Source organism: Salvia miltiorrhiza, chromosome 4 (assembly GCF_028751815.1).
Source record: "Salvia miltiorrhiza cultivar Shanhuang (shh) chromosome 4, IMPLAD_Smil_shh, whole genome shotgun sequence".
NCBI classification, from domain to species: Eukaryota; Viridiplantae; Streptophyta; class Magnoliopsida; order Lamiales; family Lamiaceae; genus Salvia; species Salvia miltiorrhiza.
The window spans coordinates 26,358,676-26,371,106 of record NC_080390.1 but is presented as its reverse complement, the minus strand read 5'-3'; the positions used below and the strand labels follow the sequence as shown (position 1 = coordinate 26,371,106).

Sequence of the window (12,431 nt, the reverse complement as noted above, 5' to 3'; positions counted from 1 at the left end):
TACATCCTACTTTTGGTGGATTATGTCTCCAAGTGGGTGAAGGCAAAAGCATCCCCGACGAATGACTCAAAGGTAGTGGTGAATTTCTTGAAGACTAACATTTTTTGCAGGTTTGGTGTGCCCAGAGCAATCATCAGCGACCAAGGATCCCACTTCTGCAATTTCTCGGTTGAAAACCTGTGCAGAAAGTATAGAGTCCAACATCGGGTCTCGACAGCCTATCACCCACAAGCCAATGGATAGGCCGAACTCTCAAATCGCATAATCAAAACGATTTTGCGAAAGACCGTTGGCCCCACAGGGAAGGACTGGAGTCTTAAGCTGGAAGATGTCTTATGGGCATATCGAACTGCATACAAAACTCCATTCGGGATGTCACCATATCGAATGGTGTATGGCAAGAGGTGTCATTTACCGGTGGAATTGGAGCACAAGGCCTTCTGGGCAGTGAATAAAGTGAACTATGATTGGGACAAGGCAGGGCAAGCAAGGAAGCTAGAGATCCAAGAGCTCAAAGAAATCAAGAGAGAGGCGTACGACAATGCTGTTCTCTACAAGGAAAGAATGAAAAAGAGCCACGATGCCTTGATCAAAAACAAGCAATTCAGCTTTGGGCAAGAGGTTCTCCTGTACCAAACACGATTCAAATTTGCACAAGGAAAGCTGAGTACCAAGTGGACCGGCCCATTTGTGGTGAAAACCCAATTCCCAAATGGAGCTGTTGAGATCGGAAATCCAAAATCTGGGAAAGTGTTCAAGGTGAATGGACAAAGGCTGAAAGCCTATTATGGGCATAAGCCCGACGCTGGGGAGGAACTGGATCTCGACCCAGCCACAAGCACCTCGGATTAATTGGAAGGTATCACGTCATGCCCAGGACGATAAATAGGGCACTGGCCAGGAGGTAACCTGGTATTTTCGTTTAGTTTATTTTCTTTTAGTTTTGTTTCGCTTTCGTTTTTTGTTTGCCTAGGAACCCGGTTATGCCCACAGCTGTGGGCGAGTTTGAGTTTCCCGCCTTCGCGGAAGTTTGAATTTGTTTTGCAGATACAGGGGAGCAGTTATGGGCAAAGAGCAGTCGATTGGAGAAGCATTGATTCCAGGGCAGAAGGGGGCTCTCGGGCAAAATGCGGCTGAAACCGCCTGACGCACGTCACATCAAGTGACAGTTGTCAGCCCCTACACCCCCAAAACCCTAAAACCCCTACCACGACGTCACTACCCTAACTATCCAACTTCCCATAATCACCACCCCCTTTCTCGGCCTTTCGAATACAAAACCACAACCCAGCCGCCATGGTATCCACCAGACCCAAAAACAAACTCCGAGGAATACCCCAAGGAACCGAAATCGATCTCACCGGAGAAAGCCCCCCACCGTCAAAACCAAAAGCTTCGAAAAAGAACCCACGCCAAAAACCACTTCCGATGGACACTACACCTACCCCCTCATCCAGAACCCTACCGCAAACCGAGAGCCCCTCGCCGGTGGACGAACATGCCATTGAGCAACTCACGGCGGAGATAGACGTCCCTACTCTCGGTGCCAGAGACCAGCATGCAGCTGAAGGAGAAGGCAAGGCGATACCGGAAAAGGAGAAGGAAGGCGAGGAAGAGCCATCCAAAAAGAAGTGCACCCCCACTGCTCCGAAGAGGAAGAAATCGGCGGCCGAGAAATCAGCCACGCCGGCCGAAGAATCATCCAACGAAAGAAACGAGCCCTCGGGTTCGGTGATGCAGAGCGAGGAAGGGGAGTCCGGCGAAGAGCAAGAGGAAAATCCGGCGAAGAAGAGGAAGAAAGTGATCAACCCAACCCCGATCCGAATGATAAAGGGAGAGCCGGCATCAACATCGAGGAGCAAGAAGAAGACAGCGAAGAGAGGGATCGCTGTGCCCAAGATCCCAGACATGGACGCATTGGAACCCTTGGGCATAGTAGACAAGGTGAAAGAGTACTTCAAGAACATTGGCTGGAAGGTGTTTCTGGAGTGGCCAGGGCACGCATACGAGGAGGTGATCAGGGAAGTATTTGAATCGGTACAGGTGGACATCAACCAAGCCTGTGGACCTTTGGGCATGAGCTTTTCCATGAAGGGAGAAGTCAGAGATATGTCCGTAAATGAACTCAACCTCAACTTAGGAATGGCGGAACTGAAGGACCTGCAGAAGAAGGACTACAAGGAAGCGAAGAGAGGAATCCCCACCTTCACTACACAAGAGTGGGATGTCATGTGGGCAGAGATCGGCGATGGAGGCCAGTTCAGAACCCAGAAGGTAAAAGGGCATAGGATTCGCGACTCAGCCCTGAGGGTTTGCCATCGCATTCTCTCGTACTCCTTCTTCGGCAAAATTGACAGCGGAAATGCTATGTCCAAAAAGGATCTCTACATCCTTTGGGCAATGCACAGCGGGGTGAGGCTCAACTTTGGAGCTTTTCTGATCGAGCACATCGATTCCATCATCAGCAAGCCTAATCAGAAGCTTTCCTGCATTCAGTTCACCACCGCTTTTGCCAAGGCGAATGAGATTGAGATCGAGGAGGGGAACACCAAAATTGAGGCGGAGAAGCTGAACATCGAAGCCCTGATCCGCATGAAGGATGTCAGAATAGATCGGGGTGTGCCCAAATTTATCAATCCGGACGAGAGGGAATTTTCAGCGGCCGAAGGCCAAAGCCCCGCTATGGGAAAAGGAAAGGAAAAGGTGGAGGAGTCAGAGTCAGAGGAGGAAGAGGAGAGTCAGCTGGACAGAATCGAGTCCCTTATTGTGGAGACCCAGAAAGCACTGGCAGCGACCCAGAAGGCCCTTCTGGCCTTTTTCAAGCATCAAGGGTTCAGGTACCCACCTGCACCTGTCCCTTGAATTCTACCCTCCCTAGGATGTTAGTTTTTAGTTTGTTTTGTTGCGTTTTTGTATTTTTTGTTTTGTTTGTTTGTTTTGTTTGCGTTTTCCTTGACCCCCTCTACACACCCACTTTGCCCAAAGCAAAGTGTGTGTGTGTGGGGGGCCAGGACGTCTGTTGTTGCTTTACCGGGTAATCCTTGTTCTCGCACCCTTTGCCTTGAGGCAAAGTGTGTGAGTGGGAGGGAAGACCCGGTATCTTTTTATGTTTTTTTTAAAAGTTTTGTGTCAAGCATGCTGTACAATCGATGTTTCTCAGTTGTGATGATTTGAAAGTGCAATTTTGTGAGTGAGATTATGCAAATCTTGTGCCGTATGTAGTTGAGGACGATGGATAGGGAATTGGGCATACCTTGTGAGGATTTGAGCTTTTAAAATCGCTACTTTATGCCCAAAACAATTCTTTCTTTCATTGTGTGAATTTTGACATCTTGATTTAGGGTGATACTAGAACTTGCCTTGATTCTTGGTCGAACCTTGTGTACATAGTCTAGGTGTGTTGAATGATTTAGGCAAATTCTTTCTTCAGCCCACTGAGCCAAACTGACCAACCCTACATCTATCACTTGCAACCCCTTTTGAGCTTAATAATTCTTTTGAATTCACTTATAAATTTGCCTAGATTTGAGCCGTCCCGGTCAAAACTGAACTTAAGGGCAAAAGAAAGGGAGATAGTGTAGTGGATCCGATGGGCAGGACTAGTGCAAAGAAATTGCAAAATGGGACATCTAAATCCCAAAACAGACAAAGTCCAGAAAAAGAAAAAGAAATAATAGAAAAAAAAGGAGAAAAAGAAAAAAAAGGAGAGGAAGAATAAAGAAAAAAATGTGCTTAAGCCCGCAAGAATAGGCAATGATCAAAAGAATCTGGGAAGTCAGTTGCCCAGAATGAAGTTCAGAATGACCTTAGCCTCGTACCAAAAATTCTCACCTTATGCCTTAAGCCACATTACAACCCATGAAAGACCTAATGAGATGCACCTAGGGCTTTGACTAAAGGGGAAGACAATAGAAGATAGGCAAGCTTATGGTCAGAACCCAATCAAGATGTCCGGAGTGTAAACACGAGCCTAAACACTTGAGAGAAAGAGTGAAAGGGGAGGAACATCCTAATGCCCAGAACCCGATCTTGACTCAACTGATGGCATTTTTGATTGTTTGATCATGCTACTTGTTGTTTCTTTTGATCTTCATTTTACTGTTGGACTGAGAGAGTATAGCATGCTGTGTGTTTTCATTTTTCTTTTATGTTTTACGTGTCTGTTTCGTCCGTGTCTGTACTTGGGCAAAATCATGCATGCACGCTTGAGGACAATCGTGTTTAAAGTGTGTGCGTGTGATGAGCCCAGGTTTGTGCTCTGTTTTTGTGTTTGTTTTAAGTCTAGATCGAGTCTTTTTCCTTGTGTTTGTGTCGTTTGGTCGCCTGGGAGGGCGTAGTTCAATGGCAGGACCAGCTTGTGGAAAAGAAGCCGAAATGCCAGAGAAGCGGAGTGCCAGAGAATTCAAAGGGCCAGAGAAATCAAGCTGCCAGCGGATTCGAAATGCCAGAGCAGCGGAGTCAGCTTTGCCAGAGAAATCAAGCTGCCAGCGGATTCGAAATGCCAGAGCAGCGGAGTCGGCTTCGCCAGAGAAATCAAGCGGCCAGCGGAATCAAAGTGCCAGAGCAGCAAAGTCGGCTTTGCCAGAGAAATCAAGCTGCCAGCGGATTCGAAATGCCAGAGCAGCGAAGTCGGCTTTGCCAGAGGAATCAGCCCAGCAGCGGAATCAGCCGAGCAGAAGAATCCTCCGAGTACTCCAGGGGTCGAAAGTGTTGTCACCTCTCGTGAAAGAGGTATGTGCCGGAAGCAAAGGGATTTTGGAGGCAAAACCATCCCTTATGCCCATAAGTACCGCACGAGAGCTGGCAGGCAAGAGAAGGAAGGAAGGAAAGAGAAGGAAGGAAGACAAGAGAAGACGGAGGCACAACAGACGGGCGAGGAAGGAATGCAAGTGGGAGTCCGAGAAAAGCGGAAGACGGCAGCTATCCAAAAGAGACCGATAAGGCCAAACCAACGCCTTATCCAAAAGGAAACATATCTTCATGAAGATTAGGTCTGAAAAGGGATAAGCATCTCCATGCTTGCATGGATCCGGCCGCACCTAATGGGCTGGGCCTTCGTACCCTAATGACTCATATAAATACCCGACGAGCTTCACAAGCCAATGGTGCTGAAATTCCGTTCTGTTGTGCATTGTTTGAGAGTTGAAGCTAGCCCAGGCTGTGGGCGTAATCTCGTACTTTTCTATTTATGTTTTGCACGGCACTTTCGGCCGTAGGTACTTCGATTTTCATTTAAGTAATTTCAATTCCAGTTATGTTTTCCTTTACATCTTTTGTTTGTGTTATTTACGTTATGGTTGGCTAAGTTTATATTCTGATTTGGGAAAGATGATCTAAGCATGAATGAATAAATTCGAGAGGTCTAATTTGAGCATAACAACTATATGAGCATATTCCCGATACACTAGGTTTGATTCCAAAAAGGTTGTAACAACTTGGTTACACTACTAGAAAAACGCTCATAGATAACGGATTTTTTCCGTTATCTATGAGCAAAAAAACCATTGTGTATAGTGGTGTTATCTATTCTATACGTCATACACAACGGTTTCAAAACCGTTATGTATAGTAGCATAGATAACGGTACGATGCGTCATACAAAACAGTACGCATCCGTTATCTATAAAGGTTATACATAACGGTTTTTCACCGTTATGTATTAAGATTTTTCCGTTATGTATTAATTTTTTTTTTATTTTTTTTATCATAGTTAACAGTTTTTTGCAATTTTTATAACGGTTTTAACCGTTATCTTTGATAGAATACATAACGGTTTTTCACCGTTATGTATTAAGATTTTTCCGTTATGTATTAATTTTTTTTATCATAGTTAACAGCTTTTTGCACTTTTTATAACGGTTTTAACCGTTATCTTTGATAGAATACATAACGGTTTTTTGCACTTTTTATAACGATATTTTGCACTTTTTATAACGATTTTTGCAGTTTTTATAACGATTTTAACCGTTATCTTTAATTAGAATACATAACGATTTTTTGCACCTTTTATAACAGTTTTTTGCACTTTATATAATTGTAGTATATTTTTAAATTTTGCAATTTTTATAAAACGACAAAATGATAAAATCAACGATAACAATATTATATATCATCCAAAAAATTCATACATTATTATACAAATGAACCAAATATCAAGTATACATCATCATTGCATATTCCGATTCAAAATTGAAAATACCAACTACCTTAAAGCTAAAACAAAAATCTATCATACAATGTTTCCAGCACCAAGTCCTCAAGAACTAGTTAATCAACCTGCTATGATTCTCTGGTTGTCTTTTGACCTCAAGCCATCCCAAGCTACCATAGCCCATGTACTTTACTGAGATTCTCGCAGTCCCCACAGCCCATGTACTTTACTGGTTCTCCTGCATCACTTTTCATTATGATGAGGCACACGAGATAGGTTATCCAGCTAAACTATCACTGCATTCCCCAGAAAAACTATTATCAAGAATTTCATTCTTTGGTTTCTGAAGGGCCTGTTCAATTAGGGATGGACATCATAACTTCATACGCAGAGTTAAACAAAAAAGGCTAAATTCTGTGTTGATATGCATGGCACAATTCAGCATCCTAGTCAAAGGAAAAGGCTAACTTCAATTGGGAAAAACATGTCTAATTCAAGCATTATAAGCTGCAAAAGGAAAGAAGTCTTTCATAGAAATACCAGCAGTCAGTCATAACTTATCAACATGATAGATGTAAGGATAAAAAGTCAAATGATTGAGTTTAAATGGGCAACAGTCTAATTCAAAGGAAAATTACATATGGCATGGTGAAAGACAAACTTGTGTGTCATGTTAACCCAAAATCCAGAAGTATGAAAATATGGTAGTTTATCACTTTTATCTTGCGAGGATTAACACTTACATCATATGAAAAAAGAGCTTCCAGTATCAGTTCGCTGTTTTCTTCATCTAAAATGTAAGGTAGATATTAGTTTCCTGATGTGTCATTATTCAAAACGAATAGTGATGTGTAACTATAATACATAAAAGATAACTATTTCAAAATCTTGATTTAGTTGAAATTGTCAGTACAATGGTTTGGACTCTCTAAAAGAAAATTAATGGTTAACAGCCAAGCTCAGATTAATATCAACTCAAACATTACAAAAGCCACAAAACTGTCTAGGAGTAAGCTACACCAACCCTTTTCCTTGATTGCTTTGTCGACGAGAGCTGGTGCAAACCCCATTCCAATGAACGATGATCTTAAATTAGTCCCCGACGAGCTTGCGCCATCCTCCTACAGTGCAGCCAAAGAAGACGATGAATTCTTCAGTAAATAAAAGATGCAAAACATGTCCTTCAAGTCCTAAAGCTACAACGGTAGTGGAATCAATCTCACTCTTTCAGCATTAAACTTAACCAAGACATGATTTTCCCCAATCCTTAACGAATTTGCTGTATTTTATTAAGGAGAATCATACCTCCCTTGGCATTGAGAATGTTTTCGGCGGTGGTAAATCATAATTCAAATTCTCATCCTTGGGTATAACTCCAGCATCATTTTCCAGCAAAAAGGAATCCTCATCATCTGAAATGTCCACTACATCACACTGCAAACAGAACATGAGATTTTTTTAATTAAAAGGCAGACATATACGAAGAAAAATACAGAACATTAAAGAAACAAAATAAAGCTCAAAACTTTGACACTCACCATCTTAAAAATAGGTAAGAAATACTGAGCTTACACTGAGCTTACAGCTTACCTGCCAGTATGTAAGAAATACTACATATTTGATTATGATGAAGTTCGGAACAGGATTGAATGGCTGAAGTAAATCTCTGCAAGCTACATAAAACAAGGCCAACAACGCATAAAGTGCCATCGAGTACGAGATTGTATAGATAATGGTAAGGTAGAGATATGATTGTCGTGGATTGAAGTTTCCATCTTCATATTTCCCTTTCGCATAAAGCATTAATGTAACAATGACTAAAATGGGCTTCAAGATCACAAACTGCAGACACCCTTGTTTGCACCTACGTATAAAACGCCTACATGCATAGCAACCATAGGTACCTATGAAGCTAATTAAGATTCAAAATGGTTAGCTAAAGTAGGAAGCAGTTGGGCAGTCAGCTAACCTCAGCGAATAATACAGGAGACGAATATAACAATTAACTTAAGAGTTGTATCAAAATATTCATGCTTAGTCCATCATCATATCCACCCTTAATAGCTTTGTGTGAAGTAGATGTGAAGGTACCATAGCAGTGGTGGCCGCCCCAAAAAGGGCAATGAGTGATAAAATAGAGACTTGGCCAATAAATGTAGCCATTGCTTCAAACACAAGCACACCATACACATAAGGATGCTGCACAAATTGGATCGAGTAAGTACATACGCCGTGAAAGTAAAGAAACTCCACCTTGATAATATGCATTATGCTCAATTTATTCCAATAGGAAAGGCAAACCAACAACTGTCGAGCAAAATAGCATCTCCATCTGTGTAAAGTTAAAACCATGATAGAATTATGCAGGCCTCTCTGTTTCCAGGGTCCATCTAAATAACATTATGGAAGTACAAAATTAGAGCATCAAATCTCTAAATTTTATTATCAAAGAAATTGAAGAACAAAATCAAAGAAATTCTACTAATTTTGACTATCACTAAAACTCAATAATCAATCCCTAATTTGACTATTTGATGCAAACAAGTGAAGTACAACTAACCTGGAGGCTGATGTGGCTAAATCAACCAACTCCGACATCACTACAACACTCGAATCCTGCCTGCAAATTGATGGTTTTTCAGCAACAATAATTTCAGATTCTCAGATTCTCAGATTTTTCAGCAACTCCGACATCTCAGATTCTCAGAAATTGAAGAGTGTGTCGCCGGTGACCCTTAGCCGCCGTCTGACTCGGGATCAAGGAAGTCCAGGCACGGCGGCGGGGAGCTACTATTGATGCCAGAGGCCGGAGAGGGTGGAGTCTAGATCTGGGGCCCTAGGGTTTCAGACGGAGGAATTAGGGATCTAAGGTTTAGAGGAGAGAGCGGCGCCGCCTCTTGAGATACAGGCGGTGGTGGCGGCTGGAACCTTTTCAGATTGAGGCGGTGGTTAAGTGAGATTTTGAGGGAGAGTGGCGGCGGCCTCACTGCCGTTCGCCGGAGATTGAGAAATTGGGTGGTGGTGTGAGTTTGTGAATGCCCGAATTGAGTCAAAAGAATGAGAGATAAGGTGGGCGAGGCCGGCGCTCCTCGCCGGAACTTCGGCGGCCGCGGCCGCGGAGCCCTAGCTGGTCCGCTCAGCTTGAAAGATGAGGGGGAGAGAATGTTCTTTGTGTAAATTTTTAGGAGAGCTCGATCTTGGAGGGATTTGAGAGAAAGTTTCAAATGATATAATATAATATAAGTTTTAAAAAAATTAAAAAAAATAATTAAAAAAATTAAAAAAAATTATACATAACAGTTTTTAGATACGCTCAAACATAACGGTTCCAAAACCGTTGTAAATGACTCTTATACATAACGGTTCTTTAACGTTATGAATAAACCGTTATAAAAGATGGTCATAGATAATGGTGGCTTAACGGTTTTGTAATACCGTTATGTATGCAACTAATAGATAACGCAAAAACATAACGGTTTTTCAAAAACCGTTATCTATGCATATAGACAACACTATATAGATAACGGATTTTTCCAAAACCGTTATCTATTCCTAAAAGTGCGCTCATACACAACGGTTTTTGAAAAAAACCGTTATCTATGCACTGTTATGTATGTAAACTTTTGTAGTAGTGTTAATTAATTGATCACTAGTTAACTAGGAAGTTCTGACCGCAAGTAATAATTTGGGCATAAGGCGAGTTGCCATCGACCTCCAAAATAGTACAACTGGTGTTGGAGCCATGACTGCTGTGAAATATCGGCGTAAGAGTCAAGTGGGTCTATCTAATTCTTAAAGCATTCTGGGCAAAGCACAACTAGCGATAGGCCATCGCAGAGAGCGTGGATGTTGTCCGGGATAGTTGATTTCCATTAGCTGACCCTTCTAAGGAATCATAAACTGAAAGGATAGATTGGGCAAGGGGTTTGTTGTGTGCGTGACGAGTGACAATAGGGGCACAACAATTCTTATGCCTATAACCACTGGTATGCGAATATAGTGATTAATCTTTGCACCAATAATCGAGTGTTAATTCATGTTTAGTGATTCGAACCCAAGTCAGAATTGTTTTGTTATTTGATTTATCTCCTTTGTTATTTCAGTTTAGGTTGGATACTCGTTCTGCCCATAACCACGTTTTGGTCGGAACACTGTAGAAAACAAAACCCTTTTAGTGACACCCTTTGCAGGAGAAGTTACTGCTCAGTTCCCTGTGGATTCGACTCTGGACTTATCACTAGCTAGTCTAGTTGTGGGCACAGGATTATTTATTTGCACGAAGCTTAAACGACAGCTCCGTCAGCTCCATCTGATTCGGAAAGGCCCAATTGGTTTTATGTTTTAGCGAAGATGAGCGTCATTGCTGTAATATTTTGACCGACGCGAACTTACGAGCTAGCTCTTTGTAGAGCCGCGTTCCTCCAGGTATTTCTTATTCAATAATTCTACCTTATTCCAACTTGTTGTCAATATAACTAAGTGTTTTCATTTTGATGTAGATCACAGGATGTCGAAGTTGTATGTTCCTCTATTGCTTGGAAAGGGCGCTGCCATGGAGGTGATCCGCAAGAGTAGGAAGAAGGCTGCCAGCTCGGGTGGCGTGGTTACGGATGATGTTGCTACAATGTGTGTTCCGCACTCATCTCGTGCTCCAGCTTGCAAGAGGAGGTTTGCTGAAGTCGATCTTACCTTATCTGATCAGACGGACGATTTCATCAACTTGTCATTTTCAAACGTGTCTTCACATTCCCAGCCTGGATCTGTCCGTGGGGTAGCCAAACAGTTACTACTCCCAAGTGATAGGGATTACTTGAAAAAGAAGGGTGATGGAGACGTTGCTAGTGATCTCTTCGATCAACTTTTTTGGTAAGTATGTTCAAGTGTAGATTTGTTGACATGAATTTTTTAATTTTCAACTTGTTGCAATTTTGTGTTTGTTGTAGAGTGTGCAGAAAGCTGCCTTCCTCATGGAGAGAACTCTTGCTATGGTGGCAGAGCTTGATGAGTTGAGGGCTGAACAAGCTAATTGGCAAGACAAGATGACAGCCGTCAATAAGGCACATGATAAGGCCGATAGAATCGTCAAGAAATTGGAGTCTGCCAAGTTGGAAGACGCTCGTCGGCTGGAGTGAGCTGCATCGGACTAGAAAATCAGCCCCCCAAGACTTGGGATGTCCAACAATACATAGATGAATTTAATGAGTGGAAGGCTGATAAGAAGGAGCATGAACAGCTTGCTAGCAACTTTGTCGGGATGACCACCGGAGATGACCGTCCTTAGATGGGAGAGTGACTCTTTGAGGCGAAAAACAGACTTTGTTATTGTTTGCTTGTTATTTTTTCTTTGCATTGCGTCGTTTAAGACTTGACTTCCAAGCTGACTTCCCAGCTTGTCCTCTTATTTTTCATTTCGAATTTTCCAGCCTGGAATTGATGTTGGAGAATTTATTGCATCTAGGCAAAGCCAGTCTGGATTCGTATGTGCCATCTCGTATGTGGTTCTAACATTTTTATTTATCTTGCCAAGCTGGAATGAATTGCCGTATGGGCAGTGAGATAATCTCTGAGAATCGAAATGACACTTTGATTTTGTTTGGTGATCCAAGTTGGAAGTGGCTGATGTTGGCCAACTTGTGATTTTGACTTGGGCGAATTGTGTCCCATCTTGGTGTGTTAGCTGATTTAATGCTTTCATGCAGCAAAATATGGAATCGTAGAGTTGTTGGCTCTAAATTGTCCAAGTCAAGTATTTGAAATTGAAGCAAGTTGGAATTCATTATATTTGGGTCGTATTGACTTCGACCAACTGTGGATAGTACCATGTGGACATTTGAACAAGTGGCTAATTCTAGCTTTAAAAAAGATAAATATTTACAAACTTTTTTACTATCTCGTTGATTGTTCCAAGCTGGGTGGTTCGTTCAACTGGATGACTAGAGACCAATGGTCTTGAATTTCATGTTGTGATGATGTTTCTTTCCAATGATACAGGTTGATCTTGTCCGTGTAGAGGAGTCATCATTGGTGACTTGTATCTCGCAAGGTGCTAACGTCGCGGGACAGGCTGAGACATGTCGATTTGAGGTTGGTGGCTGCACTTCGGAGAGTTTTCTACCTACATCTGGCGAGGATCAAACCAAATGTAGTTCTTGGGCCAGATTGTGCTCCGTAGAGCCATGCTCCGTAGAGTTGCCTACGCCCTTTGATGGGATCAAGAGTGATGTAGTTCCGGGTGGCGATCTGGGCGGCTAGGTCAGCCTGAGTAGCCACATGGGGTGCA

The 12,431-nt window shown here is 42.5% G+C and overlaps 1 protein-coding gene across 1 annotated transcript; it reads right to left on the bottom strand.

Annotated features, from left to right (window-relative positions):
* Positions 1-6,511: 6,511 nt before the first annotated feature.
* On the bottom strand, positions 6,512-7,861 carry LOC131023215 (probable inactive DNA (cytosine-5)-methyltransferase DRM3). The gene is made up of 4 exons (XM_057952757.1): positions 7,742-7,861; positions 7,457-7,585; positions 7,176-7,272; positions 6,512-6,941 (listed from the first exon to the last, which is right to left on the bottom strand). The coding sequence occupies exons 1-4, from the start codon at positions 7,859-7,861 to the stop codon at positions 6,820-6,822; spliced, it is 468 nt and encodes a 155-aa protein (XP_057808740.1). The 3' UTR covers positions 6,512-6,819.
* Positions 7,862-12,431: the final 4,570 nt, after the last annotated feature.